The following is a 15,383-nucleotide window of genomic DNA, read 5'->3' as shown; positions in this document are numbered from 1 at the left end:
CGGCTTGGTGAAGTAGCCAGGCAAGGTCGAAGGAAAATATCTTACTAAACATACCTTGGCTCTTATTGGCTGCAAATGATTTTTTGGATTGTTTACTATGAGAAAACATGTTACATATTCCTGACAACAAAAAGAAATGAATTTTAGCAATAAAGTTAGGGTGAAACAAGTTGTGTTTATTTTATTTGCTTTCTGTGCAGCCCACTGTTTTAACTTTTCTTCTGATAATTGATAATGGCAGTTGTTAACATTCTTAAATGAATATAACAACAATAGCCCCACATGTATTTTATTGTTATTGCAACAGCTTTGGATGGACATAACATAACAGCTTGTTTGTATTGTTACTTTAATGTGCCCATCTCATTCTCTCTGGTTTAAATAAATAAAACATGTACAATAAAATACAGGCGCTAGCCACAGAGTGAGTGCTCGTCTTGAATCATCTTAGTGTTGTATATATGATGCTGTGTGTGAGTGTGAGAGTAGGTAGTCTAGGTAACAGCCATAGTGAAGTGACAGACTGCAGGAAAGGAAAAAATAGTGTCCACATGTCTACTACTCTTTGCTAAAGTCTCTCCTCTCTTTCCATTTTCCCTCTTATATGTTTCATATTCTAATCACACAAATCTCCTATGGGCAGAGTAATAGCATTTTCATTTAGCTACGGAGTTGCAACCTCCCCTGCATAATCTCACCGCATCAAAGCATAAAAGTCATTGTGCAATTTACCTCCATGAATTCATTTTTAAATCTTAAAGAAACTGAAAAGAAGAAAATGCCTCTACAAGTTTAACACTACAGTACCACATTCATCATGTTTAGTAGTTGTGTTAAGATGTTGAGGTCAAAGACAGGATTAGACACCTTACAACCTCAAAAAAGACCAGTTTAGTGCTTAAGGCCGACCCTGAACTCCTCCGCCCCAAAACCCTTTGTTTTGACTGTCTAAAACAGTGTCAGCATGGCCTATTGTAACCATCCAAATCTAACCATTAGCCAATTAGGAAGTGATGGGCAGCTGTAATGCCCTTGCATTAGAGGGATGGATTAGTTTCCCATTCAGCAGCTGCCTGTGGGCAAATGGACTGATGGAGGACAGTGAAATGCTGTACCACGCCACTGAAAGCTGCTTTCACTGCACTTTGCCTTCAAAGACAGCAAGAGTAGCAATGTGCTTATTCACTGTTTCCAGCGATGATAAAGAGCAGGGTCTTAATAAACTGTGATTACGTATCATTTAGGTGGCAATAATGTGTGCTGAACTGGGAGTGTGAAGGATGCTGCTGTTTTCACGACCAAAGTTAATTCTGCTCCTTTAAAATCTAATCATATTGAATGCTTTGGTTCATAGATACAAAACCTCACTCTTGGTTCCTGACCAAAGATACGTAATATTTTTGTCCTATAGCCCTCTTAATGAAATTTTAGGTTCATTCGAGTTCAGTCAAGCTCGGTGAGAATGACTGCGTGTTGCTCTCCTGCTTATTGACAGCCAGTAATGTGGGATAGATTGGAGAAAGCCAAGCACTGAACCACACTCCCCTGCCTGTTGGCCCTCTGCCGCCCTCCCCTGAATTCCATTAATAGCTCTGCCCTCCAGGAGGTGCTAGGTGGACCGCCTGTAATGCAGCCAGAGATATTAATGACTGCTTCCTTCCTGATAAAGAGAGGGCTGATAAAGAGATAAAGAGGTGGGAAAAGCGGGGATTAACAGGGAAAATAATTATGCAGAGCAGAATTTTCTATGTTAAAGGTAGTACTACAAGACATTCACAAGCATTCCTTAAATAAATTATAAATTTTAATGGACATTAAAGAGATAAACCAGCAGGAGAGATATTGCAGGAGATCTGCTCACTTCTTTTTTATTTGTATTTTGTCTGACTAAACAGTCACTTGGGTTTTCTCCTATGCAAAGCACTTTGCATGATATTTACTCAGCATCAGTTTCTTGCTGTTTGTCAGCTCACAGTAGCCAATGCTTGCTGCATAACAAATGCACAAATAACACTCTGCTACACCAAAAAGACTCTCAGTGGACATTTTCCCAACAGCTCACATATCCAAAAGGGCACTTTCCTCTGAATCCTATTGTAGGAAAATAAAAGTCATATATAAATACTTCAAATACTATTCTACTGGTGCAAAGATGCAAGTAATTATATATTCACAGAGACTCAGTTGCTCCAAGCTCATGCCTGAAGAACAATGAGAGCTGCTTGAAATTTAATTTATTCAATCACATGTCAGTTTAAAGTTGGAGCAGAGCCCCGAAAATCCTACCAAACTACTGAAGTTGGAACAGGTTGTAGCATCTGATACTGCAATAACCTGTCAAAATGTGACAAGATTTCCCCGTAGATGGGATGAACACGTATTAATGCAGTTAACTGATGTGACACATAAGCTGAGCAGAGTTTTTCACTTTTTATGGCATAACACGTTGAGCGGTTCTGACATCTGAAAGAGTTTAATAACTTGCACTCAATAAAAATGGAGCTTCTAAACATTAGTAAGTCAAACTGTGAGTTAAAAATGTTTTTATTGCAATTTAAAAGTCCTGCAATCTGAATAGCTGAGAGGTTCTTTGTATTTTTGTCTTGAATTATTTACGTTCAAGTCAGAGTGTCACCAATATATATGAGCCAACATATTGGTCAGTATACTGTCATGTGAAAAGGACTCACATGACAGAAAAGGCCGCATTCGTCCTAGGTGTAGAATTCAGGATCAGACCATGCAATACTTGCTTTGCTAAACTGCAAAAAATCTGAGAGCAACATCTCAGACTCTACAAGCCTCAGTTAGCATTGTAAATGTTAAAGTTCATGACAGAACAATTAGAAAAAGACTGAATAAGTATGGTCTGTTTGGAGGAGTTGCCCTGAGAAAGCTTCTTCTCTCTAAAAAGAGCATGGCAGCAGGGCATATGATTTGCAAAGCTGCATATGAACTCCTCTGAATACCAAAGTATTCTAAAGTCAAATGTGAGGCCATGTGTCCGACAGCCAAAGCTTGGTTGAAACTGGGTCCTGAAGCACGACAAATCTACTGGCTGAAAAAGAAAAAGAAAAGAAGGTGTGGTAATGGTCCAGTCAAAGTCAAAACCTCAACCTGATTGAAATGCTGTGACGGAACCTTAAGAGAGCTGCGCATCAATAAATGCCTGCAAACTTCAATGAACTGAAGCAACTTTGTAAAGTATAGTGGGCCAAAAGTCTTCCACAACTGATAAAAACAAACAGAAAATGATTACAACAAGCTATTTCTGCTAAAAGGGGTTCTACAAGCTGTTAAATCAATGAAATGGTGCGGCTGCTGTCCTTAAACTCTAATTTTCACGTGACTGTATAAAAGCATTGGTTTATATATTGTCCAATACGCACCTATATTATATTTTGACTGTCTGCAGTACATGCAGCAGCTACTATAATTTAGTCAACAATTTTACGATTAAAATTAAGTGTGCATGCAATTGGATTCAACTCTATTTGGAGCTGAAATGATTAATAAATGAGCATAAAATTCATCTCCATAATGTCAAACACTAACTTCTCTAATGATCTAACTTTTTCCAACGATCTGCTATTTTTAATTGTCTTATAAGCTAGTAAATTAGACTTGTTTGAGTTCTGGGCTGCAGCTTGAATCAAACTGAGTGTCATGGAGTTGTACTGTGTAATACTCATCACATTAGTCCACATCCACACCCACTCAGTGTAGATGTTTCTTCATGCAGAGCTGTCACACAAACAACTGATAAATTACTAGTGACAGATCATCCAGTCATTTAAAAGACCTCTTGGTGTTGATTAAGTGCTGTGACAAACTCATTTAAGGCAAGACATGACTGTGAATCCCCAAAACTGGCAGCAATAAGTACCAATGCTGACATTCAGGGTGTAACTCATATGGAAGTTTTTTGTAAGTCTATCCTACAAATGTAATACAGTATGCAGAAAAGATAAATATACAGAGTATAAAAACAACCTACCCCTACACAGGGATGTCATCATGAAGTCTTTTATCATTGAGAGATGAGCATGCTCTTCTATTCTCGCTCCTGTTTCTCTTGTGAGAAGATGTGAATGGATTCTTTAACTGTATCTCAAGCTTCCTCTAAGCCTTCGTGTTTCTCCAGAGGCTAAGAGAGATCTCCTTTGGTCTTGCTCAGCATCTCAACTTCCACAGGGATCAAAGCCATCACGTTTGCGGCAGGCGCGAAGTTGAAATGAAAAAGAATAAAAGCAACAAAAAACACTCCTATAATTATTCAGAGCTGCGGAGGAGACCCCTGACAGACAGCAGCTGAGCGAGCGTTCGTGTCAGCGAACTTTAATCTAGAGAGATGCCCCCCAAAAATATCACGGAAAACGCAAGAAGGCCGTTTCATTTTCTCTGCAGCTATTTCAATATCTCTCAGAATCCGGCGAGGACGGGTGCATCACATTCACACACACAGTGGACGAGGAGGAGGTATAAAGAGAGGGGGGAAAAGAACATGAAGGAAAAAAGAGGGCAGAGATATAGAGATTAAGGGAACGCTGATGTCATTCATTTGGGTGGGTGTTTTTCAGAGTGTGCATAGGCAGTGATCAGGGACGTGAAAGTGCTGTTTTGTCAGGCTAATCCTTCAGTAAGGGCCACTCTGGCTCGAGCACATTACCATCCAATGACACAATCCTGTTCGTCAGGATGGCCCACACCATTTTGATCAGTTTATAAAGCCTGTCATGACTGCTTGGCCATAAGACTTAGACATGAATTTCTATCAGAACAACAGCTCAAAAACTTTTCAATCAATGCTCCTATTTTAACCCTGCTTGCTGTTCAACACCATCTCCCCTCACAGTTCTCTACTGTCATTTGAATTTGAATTTGAATCAACAGTTGCAATGACAGGCGAGCCAACTCGAGGGTTTCCAGTAACCTCTTTGGATAAGGTGAGGGATTTGAGCCAGTGGCTCTATGGGCCACAGAGGCTGGAATAATCATCACACTCCACATGGCGGTAATCATCTCATACGGAGACCTACTGACCCCTTAATACTGGAGGCTAAGCTGTTTCACCCTGCCGTCACCTCTGCCCCTTTCCCACTATTGGATCTACAGCGGCTCAGCATGTGAGAGCGAGATGTGGAGAAGCCTAAGCATTTCAGTTAAAGCTATAGGAGCTCACGATTACAAGGGCAGGAAGTTAAAACCACGGTTGCGTTTTCCCGTGACGCATCAAGACGTTTCTAAATTGCTTTTGAGCCGGAGGCTTTTGTTTTACTATCAGGCTGATTCCCACAATGTGCGGTGTTAATCATTTGGATATTATCTTAAATTTTAGCTGATTTGTGTGCGCCATTTTCCTGGATGTAGCTCCTGGATGGATCCTATACTCAAAGTTGAATAAACACATGTATAAAGTGAAAGCATTAAAAACCTTACACCTGGCGCTTGAGTCTGATCTCAGTCTGAACTCGTCACATGCTTATAATTTTCAGAACCTGTGGAATCACATTTTAACATACTGGATGGCCTTAGCATAATTCTTTATTGTCATGGCAGGCATAATGTAATCCAAACTTTGATATTTCCCCAAAAACCCAGAGAAATCCAAAGAAAAGACAGAAAAAGCTTCCACCTACGACACAAACCACAGCCTGTTTGCTGACAGCACTATGATTTACACCACTGCCAGCACTCTTGCATTCTTATGAAGACTTATGTTGTCCAACACATCGCAACACTCCTGCAAACTTGTGAAAATCTGTGTCGGCATCACTGTTGGCTGTGACAAAACAGTGGTATTTGTTGCCCTAGGAATGATAACAGGCTGGTTTGTGTCCATGTTGTGAAGCTCACTAAGTATGTGCAATACTGGCTCTCCCTCTGGTAGACCATGAGGATTAATGGCAAGCCACTGTTATGCTGTCACAAAAATAAAACTTTTCTATGTGCTTGGAAGTTTCTTCAAATATGAAACCTTCATGAACCTTCACGAACTTCATAAAACATTGAAAATTGAACTAGCTAGCAGATTAATAATAAACAAATTCCTCTAGTTGCTTCAGCTTGTAGAAAAACATTCAATTTTGCTATTTTATAAAACTGTAGTGAAGAAGAAAACATTTATAAGAGCTGGAATTGAGTGGACACATTAGTCTGTGCCGAGTACAGCAGTATGTGTGTGATGTTTTTGTACTGTCATTTATGCTGAGTTATAGGTACAAATTACAGTTAAATTAAATGTTAAAAGTGACTCAAGCTTATGATACATAATTCTACCCAGCAGCAAAAGTGAGTGAAAACACCCAAATTCTGATAATTTTTCCCCTGCATTGCAATTACTCTGTGACAGTGAAGAGCACCTCACACTGTGAAAAATATTTTCTGCAGAAACCTTCCAGGGCTGGAATTATTGTTTGTGTGATCTGTGCTAACACACTGAAGATTTTTCGAAAAGAAGCTCTAATAACAGCACTTGTGATAAATTACAAGCGCCATCATGGGGAATAATGCTGACCTTCTCAAAAACAAGCACTGACATTTCTGTCAGTGGTGCATTTAAGTCGTCAGGTGTGTTTTTTATTTATGCCTCAACTAGAGCTGGGCGATAGAACGATAACGATATGTATCGCGATATAACTTTTACTCGATAGAGAAATTAAGCTATCGCGATAGACTTCGCCGCTCTTGTCCTCTTAAAATAAAAAAAAAATAAAAAAAAAAGGTCAGCCAATCCAAACTAAGTAGCGCAGAGCCGAACCAATCACAGCCGCAGCGTCACGTCGCGTGACTTGTTACGTACAGCACAAGTGCCAAGCCGCACGTGTGTTTGTTTGGGAAGCAGGCAGTGGGTAATAATAATAATAATAATAATAATAATAATAATGGATTGGATTTATATAGCGCTTTTCAAGGCACCCAAAGCGCTTTACAATGCCACTATTCATTCACTCTCACATTCATACACTGGTGGAGGCAAGCTACGGTTGTAGCCACAGCTGCCCTGGGTAATGGAGCCAGCGCGTAATGGAGGAAATGAGTGTGCCGACTAGAAAAATCAACCGAGCGTGACCGAAGAGAAAACAGATGACGGTTCCAATGCCGGAGAGATTGTCGAACGGAAGAGCCATAGAAGTTCCGTAGTGTGAAGGTATTTCGGCTATTTCAAGTCTGACAAAAAACAGAGTAGCGTCACACTGTGCGCCACGTTATTGTTTCGGTGAAATGAATTTCTACAATACTGTTAATTCTACTCTCTGCAGTGTTTAAATGCTTACATATACACACAGTTACTGTCCCTCCACACATACGACTCGGTTCTGCTTCTATGCCCCAGCTTTGTTTACTTTTTCCCACCGAGGCTTCTAGACTTCTGATTGGCCAACATTTCTGCACGGTTAGGAATCTAGCGCCACCTGCTGCTTTGGCATGTTCATAGCAGCGTTTTCCTTCATTTCTGCCTTTATGTGTGGACGGGATTATTTTTTAAAACGAAAACGGAAAATCTCCGTTTTCAAAAACACCCGTGTACGTGTGGACGTAGCCTCAGTCTCTGACTGGAAGCGCTAATTCGTCATTCGGCTTTTGTCAGACTAAAGTAACTGTTAAAACTGTTTGAAAAGCTCAGCTATACAACAAGGAGAGATTGAGAATTTCCTTTTAGTTCTCAGTTTATTTGATATTGACAAAAGTTAGTCAGTTTTGTCTGTTCTTCTGTAAAACAAACTAAGATTTATTTTTAGAATTAATATTTTGTTTCTAAGTGGAATTGACAATTTAGTCTGTTTTTGTTTGTTCTGTTTTGAAACTTAAACGCTTTAGCGGCTGCCTTTTGTGTAGTTTGCAATATTTGCCTTTATTTATCTGAAAAAGTCTCATGTTCCTTAAGTACATCTACCCTGTTGAACTTATTATGGGAAATAAATATTTAAATAAAAACAAGCTGCTGATTATTTCACATTTTACTTGTGAGCAACGGCACATTTAAATCTTACAAATATAGTTATTTGGCTTATATCGTGATAGATATCGTTATCGCCTGAAATGAAAAAAACATATCGTGATATGAAAAAATCTCATATCGCCCAGCTCTAGCCTCAACTAAAATCTACTCCGAAGTTGTTCACAAAATTGTTAAAACATCCGAGCTAATACAAATCCATGAATAATGAATAGTGGTTTTTTAAAAAGTGACAGAAAATTATTCATGAATTCTATCTTCCTTCCTGTTACTGGCTCAAGGCAAAAAAATAAAAACAGTTTTAAAAAAATGTGTTGGCAGAAGCTTCTAGAATAATGCGCTATACTTGGTATAAATAATGGTTTGTGGAAGATGTTTCTATAAATAATAATGAAGGTTGTGTTTAGATAATCTTGATCCTCTGAAGGTGGACTGAAGGATAAAGAGAAGCTGTTGGCGCCAGTAAACATATCAGAGGTTTGTCAGGACAGCAACTCGGAAAAAGCCCATGAAAACTTTACATTCCTGCACTTCAGTTTTTCAAATGCATTTGACAGGGTAGCTGTTTCCCTCCCACTCCTGTTTCAGACTTTTATTGATGTGATGGTTTTCAAGCACTTGGTTAATATTAAACTCCTTGTGGGATATTTGCTACAAAAACATTTTATAACAGCACTTAAATGTTGGCTTGAACTCTAATAAGGCACCAATCTTCTGACTTTACTCATATCTAACAAACAAATCGCCTTATTTATTATCTATTTATAGGAATAAACTAAAATATGTCAGACAATTTGATTAAAGAAGACCTTTTAGCTCAAATCTAACATAAAGAAATTTTGGCTCACAGGCGGCAAAAAAGGTGGCTTTCGGGCCTGCATAGTGAAGTTAAACCTGCATCCTTTTTAATGGCCACCAGGGGAATACACCTGTGGTTGGAGCTGTTGGTGTTGGTTGGTTTGAAATCAATATTGATTTCAAACCAACCAACTATTGAGCCCCCACTGCTCAATAGTGGGGGCTCCCGGACAAGCCCCCACTACTGAGCCATCGGACTTGACCTCTGTAAACACTTCACTGATGAGTTTCTGATTTTGGGTCATGATGAATAAAACAATGCATTTTTAAAATTTTAGTCAATTGAAATGTTAGGCCTAGTGTCATATTCACATCCTTACTGGTTGGACACAGCTGGTAATCATGGAAATCTGCAAGAACCCTAACCCATCGCATGGAGATTTTTGCTGCTATACATTCTTGTAGACTGATTTCACCTAGCGACAACCAGTCGCAATCCTTGTGTAGGCCTGTGTGACCTTAGAAGGCCTTAGAAAGGAGGATTATCCAAGATGCCAGTGAGCATGCAACCTCACAGTCAGATTCAGCCTTCTGTTAGCAAGGTGAAAGCAAAAATAATATATCATATCCTAGTCTGAATCACCACCAAAAGTAACTATTTTCTTTTGGCTTTGCATTGTCCAGCATCTTTTGTGCTAATCCTTTGAAAAGCACTGCTACAAACCCAGTTGCAGTCAAACATACTGTGACCTTCTTTGCAATAACAGCGTAGATTCTCTTACTTAAAATCACATCAAACAACAGAGTACTTTTTGTGTTCTGTCCTCTCAGTGAATTCATGAGCACCCCCTCTTCCATTCACTTATTTTTACTTACTTTTCTGGTCTCTCTTACACTGTCACTGTATTTCATTCCCTCTTTGACACAAGTGTCCATTAACACAGGATCCAATTACTTGGACTGCTCCGAAGACCCTCCCACCCGCCATCCATCTGCAAATACTCAGCCAATGTACAACTCTCCATGCGTCAGATCAAATTCCACCTCCACAAATAATCCCTCACTAGAATGCTGCTGCCAGCGTCACACAAACTTTAATTGGATCCTTTTAATAGTCCTCACTATGGCCACTTTCAGCCATGTAATTAGGTTTCTCATCCTATAGAGTTTAATGGTTGTGGGATGGGTGAGAGAGGGAGAGTGGATGAGGGAAAGAACGGAAGAGACAGAGAAAGAGAGGAAAAAAGGCCAGACTCTTCGTTTTACACTAGACTTAATCCAATTTCACCCACAGAGAAATCATCTCATGCCATATATACTTTTTCAATGGGGTTTTTATGGGCCACCATAAAAACAAAAGACTAGTGTTGAATATCAGAATCAGAATCAGAATGGGTTTATTGCCAGATGTTGAGGTTTACAACATTAGGAATTTGCTGCGGTGCTTCAGTGCAGACAATAAGAATTAAAGTGCTATGTAGAAAGAAAGATATGTGCATGAGATATACATGAGATATATACATGAGAATAAGAATTATGAGTGCTACGTAGAAAGATATATACATGAGTGCAGGTGGTGATCAGTGCCAAACATGAAATGATGCAGTGACACAGCGTAGGGTCATGTGTTAGTGGCGGGGACAATCATGTGGTTATTGTTCATGTGTCCAACAGCAGAGGGGAAGAAACTGTTCTTGTGGCGAGAGGTTCTGGTGCGAATGGACCGGAGCCTCCTGCCTGAGGGGAGCAGGTCAAACAGACTGTGTCCAGGGTGAGAAGGGTCAGCTGAGATCCGGGCTGCACGCCGCAGTGTCCTGGAGGTGTACAGGTCCTGCAGAGATGGGAGTCTGCAGCCAATCACCTTCTCAGCAGAGCGCACAACACGCTGCAGTCTTTGTTTGTCCCTGATAGTGGCTCCAGCGTACCACACGGTGATGGAGGAGGTGAGGATGGACTCGATGATTGCAGTGTAGAATTGCATCATCGTCCGTGTTGGCAGGTTGAATTTCTTCAGCTGCCTCAGGAAGTACATCCTCTGCTGGGCTTTCTTGATGACGGAGGTGATGGTGGGCTCCCACTTCAGGTCCTGGGTGATGGTGGTACCCAGGAAGCGGAATGAGTCCACAGAGGTGATGGGGGTGTCAGTCAGGATGATGGGGGGGAGTGGGGCTGTGTGCTTCCTGAAGTCCACAATAATCTCCACTGTCTTCTGGGCATTCAGCACCAGGTTGTTGTGGCTGCACCAGGACACCAGACGTTCAACCTCTCTCCTGTAGGCAGACTCGTCCCCGTCCGAGATGAGCCCAATGACGGTGGTGTCATCTGCGAACTTGATTAGCTTGACAGACTGGTGGGTGGAGGTGCAGCAGTTGGTGTACAGGGAGAAGAGCACAGGAGAAAGAACACAGCCCTGAGGGGAGCCGGTGCTGATGGTCCGGGAGTCCGAGACATTCTTTCCCAGCCTCACGTGCTGCTTCCTGTCCGTCAGGAAGTCAGTGATCCACCGGCAGATGGGATCAGGCACATTCATCTGGGAAAGCTTGCCTCGGAGATGGTCTGGAAGGATGGTGTTGAAGGCAGAGCTGAATATCCAGCCTCATTGATTTTTTTGGCTGTGAGCAAAGTGGCCTTCCTTTGCTCTCTTTTTGGCTCGCACCTTTCCAAACTGGCTTCCCTGGCTAATGCAACGCTCCCAAAACGGCATCACCAAAACTCCCCGAACGGGATGCAAATGATGGGATTTCTGCAATGATTAATTCCTTCCACTTGTGAGGCGATTAGAGGGAGTCAATCAAATGAATAATATATGTATAAGCGCTCTATCAAAAGGCAGTGGCACAGTCTCAGGGATGGATGGATGAATGGATGATGGGAGAACATAAGCAGCTTAATAACAATAAATACAAAGAGGCACTCCCCCAGGGACAGAAAAGGAACTGACAAAAGTAGAGAAAGTAAGAAGAAAAAAGAGATGGTGCTATATAAGCCACTGTGGCTATACAATAGATGGATGGGTCATCCACCTGTCCAGGTGAAAAAGGACTTTCAATAACTCTAGGTGACTGTTTTGACAGTTCATACCTCAGAGGCAAAAAAGTGCATTTGTTTACACCCAAAAGTCGATTCCAAGCTGTTTTTATCATGAAGACTGATCATCTTGCCCTTAAAAATATTCCCTGCTTAAAAAAAGCAGTGCAGTCCACTCAGACCACAGGGCAACACTTCTCCAAAGGAAGTCTGATCGTGCTCTCCGTCATTAGTACGTATCATCAATGTTCAGCTCATACTGGAGAGTTGGTGGTTCGCTTGTGGAATTTTCCCCTCCAAAATAAAATATCTTTTGAAATTTGGTAAGGGCTAAAATTTACTTTGAAGGTGAATGTTTTCTTTTTCAAACTTTGGGCATCTCGTCATAATTTTTCAACCTCTCAGCTAGTAGTTAGTGACTTTTCTATATGAGTTGGCATTTTTCTGAGTGCCTCATGCACCGATTGTGGCAATCAAAGGGTACCAGAAGCCTGTGTGGCTGTGGCCTTAGTAAAATGCCATCATCATGAAGTGTGTTATGGATGATGTGTGTGTGAATGGGTGAAAAGGGCTTGTAGTAAAAAGCTATGTATTCTATTTTTGTCCAAGTCACCTTTGTTGCCATTATACTTATTTACTGTATATAGTTGCAGGATGAATGATATGTACTACATAGTCCAGCATAGTGCACATGCAATCAATACAACACTGACTGCTCACATAAAAGCTGCATGTATCATTACTAACAACAGTTATATGGTTGCCACTTTTAACCACACCAATCAAACTGCATTCTTCTTTTCACCAGTTTACAAAAGAATCAGAGTCGGCCCCACTTCAGACTAAAGCACAAGTGACCAAGAGAAGAATCTGCACTTCAGTTGCTCAATTAAAACAATGACAGTTAAAGCTGAATAAAAACAGGCTTTAAAATGGTCTTTAAATTATACACAATTGGCCGAGTAAGCTGGTTTGTTCAAGGTAATTTGACGCTAATCTCATCAATATAGTGGTTAATTCAGCATCCTGGGTATTTTTAAACTCTCAGATGACAATCCTTTGAATCACTGAGCTGCCTGATGACATGAGCACCTGCAGGTTGTAACCACAGATCATTTCCCCCTTAGAGGTAAATGTGGCATGATGCAATATAAGCTGAAACACTGGGATGATCAGATGATTAAACACTATTAAGAAAAATAAATATCTAGAAGCTATTTCAATAAGATTTTTTTCAGTTAAATATCATTTTTATTCCAGTTGTAATGCCTTTCTCTTTCTTATATGAGTGTAAAGTGAAAATCTTTTGGCTTTCAACTGTAGATCGGACATAACGAGAGATGCGACGATGAAATGCTGAAAGAGGGTTGGGCATTTTCTTAACCAATAATCAAGAAGATCAAATGAAAGTAATTGTAAACAGAAAATATGAAGCAGAAAAACTTCAAAGCAGCATTTGGCTATAACTGAAGGAATGGGATGCCTGTGTCATGACTCAGGCAAAACATACATCTCTCTAGAAGTAAGACTAGAAATTTTAATCACCTGTCTACTTCACCTAATAAATTGTTGGGGGAACAACAAATTTGGAAGAACACAAGAAAGATGAGAAGGCCCGAATAAAGAAAAAATGACATCATTACACCCTTTCTTGAACAACACAAAACATTTATATTCAACCCTCTGCCACAACATTGAAATGCATTATAGGTTTATAATGTATACTATAAAACATGCAGCAGTGTAAAATAACCAGCAGGACCATCTGGCTGAGGCTTAATTAAATACACTTAATCACATTGGAACATATGCAACGCACTCACATGCCACAGCAGTTTAGCAGGGAGGGAAAGACAAAAATAAAATCCATTTTGATTAAGACTAAAGGACAATTTCTGAGTGGCTCAGAAAATCATTACAGCTACAATAGCGGAATATAACGAAACAATGGCGCTCAAAGTGATTCATTCATCACTCCTGGTATGTTAACCTTTCTCCCTCTTCCACCTGCTGAAAACCTCACAAATGAATCTGCCTCCTTGTGTTGGAGTTAATGACAGCTGAATGGAGAGCAGGCTGCACGCATGTCGAGCCTGTGAAACACCGGCTGTTGAATAGAATGGAGAACAATGACTGTACGGTATGCGCATATTCATAAATGTTTATAGTTAAAACTGTGGAATGTGGTGTCAAGGTTAAAATGTAAAGTAATTGTGAAAATGTAATCATGATTTAGAAATGAATGTACTTCAACGTGAAGCATGTGTCATGCATGCAGCAAGTAGCTTTGGAGGTCTCTTTGCCAGGCAACCATGAAAATGGACTTTTGATAAAGTGGCAACATACACCCAAACCTTTTCCTCCTGCCTTCCTCTGTCTTCCCTTGTCTCTGTCTTCATATTTAGTTAATCTTAATATTTCAGTGTTTACTAGTTGCCTTTTATAGTTACAGTTTGATTTTAAGGATAGCTTCTTGTCGGTGTGTTTTTGCTCAGTTTCTTTCATTGCGATCTGCCTCACCCTTATTGGTTTCATTTGTGTGCAAATGTTCCAACCTGTGATTCATTAATGCCCCACGCCAGTCTGTGACCACTTAACAACCAGTGGTTGCTAGGGAAGAATGTGTTTTGCCTGATCAGCTGGCAAATGGTTGATGAAGATTACTGGCAGTTGCCACGTGAAATTAATCACAAAAAGGTGTACATTACAGCGTCAAACAACTACTTGTGGTTGTGTTGATTGCTAGCAGATTGCCAGAGTCATCTACAGATTTATGCAAGACGCTGACCTCTCCACGAGCACTCACCTTAACTACTTTCTAAATGGCAATGCTACTGTGCCAACACGTTTCAAAATGCACAACCTCTGCATTCTCCAAGTTTTATTGCTGGACTAGTAGTTAGCAAGTTTTTGCAGACATATTCTCCTGTTTTACCCACACTACAGGGGACCACATCAATCTATTAGCAACCAAAGCAAGCAGGATGCTGCACCAAAAACCTCCTTGCTGCGAGCAGATTTGCTGCAGCCTTTAGTTTTTATGGAAGATGCCAACTTCCATAAAAACTAAAGACTGTAAGTACATGCTTGGGAAGCGGTAGTAAACCTCTGAGTCAAGTAAAGTTTCAGTAGTGCTTGGTGGTTCATTATCAGTTGTTTTCAGAGATCTCATTGTACTACTACCAAACTTCTGCCAACCACCATGGCAAGCTGCTAGACACCAAAGCACTCACAACATTGTTTTTGATGCAGAACTCTCTTTCTGACCAGTGTCACCCACCGACTGCCAGAAACCTCCAGCAACCACTATCAACCAGTCATGAAATAGAATTTTTTCCAACCAACTAGTGTTTGCCAAAGGGTCGCCAACTGCTCTTTAGACCTGTGTGACTGTGGTCTTCCTATAGTATGTGTGTATTTCTTAGATCGCTTGTTTGGACCCTTTAGACCTTGTTCATCCAATAACTGCTTTCTTTTTGCTGCTTCTTTGGCCTGCATCTTGCTTTTGAGTCTGAACTTTCTGACCCTAACCATGTAGTTTTGCTGCTATTAAGTATAAAAGAAAAATCTGGTATCTTGTGTGAGTGGCAAAATGATT

At 40.5% G+C, this 15,383-nt stretch overlaps 1 protein-coding gene across 12 annotated transcripts in view; it reads right to left on the bottom strand.

The window, feature by feature from the left end:
- magi2a (membrane associated guanylate kinase, WW and PDZ domain containing 2a) overlaps nucleotides 1–15,383 on the bottom strand; it is a 273,490-nt gene that overhangs the window by 97,505 nt on the left and 160,602 nt on the right. The window contains exon 1 of one of the 12 annotated variants that reach the window (XM_076875847.1): nucleotides 3,998–4,431. The exons of the other annotated variants lie outside the window; for them this stretch is intronic. Coding sequence (XP_076731962.1) covers nucleotides 3,998–4,034 — 37 coding nt within the window. The 5' untranslated portion in view covers nucleotides 4,035–4,431. Of the gene's footprint in view, nucleotides 1–3,997; nucleotides 4,432–15,383 lie in introns of those variants that run through there. 12 annotated transcript variants of the gene reach the window in all.

This window comes from Maylandia zebra, linkage group LG17 (assembly GCF_041146795.1).
Source record: "Maylandia zebra isolate NMK-2024a linkage group LG17, Mzebra_GT3a, whole genome shotgun sequence".
In the NCBI taxonomy this organism is placed as follows: Eukaryota; Metazoa; Chordata; class Actinopteri; order Cichliformes; family Cichlidae; genus Maylandia; species Maylandia zebra.
The sequence above is the reverse complement of the archived record's forward strand: the minus strand, read 5'-3'. Positions and strand labels throughout refer to the sequence as shown.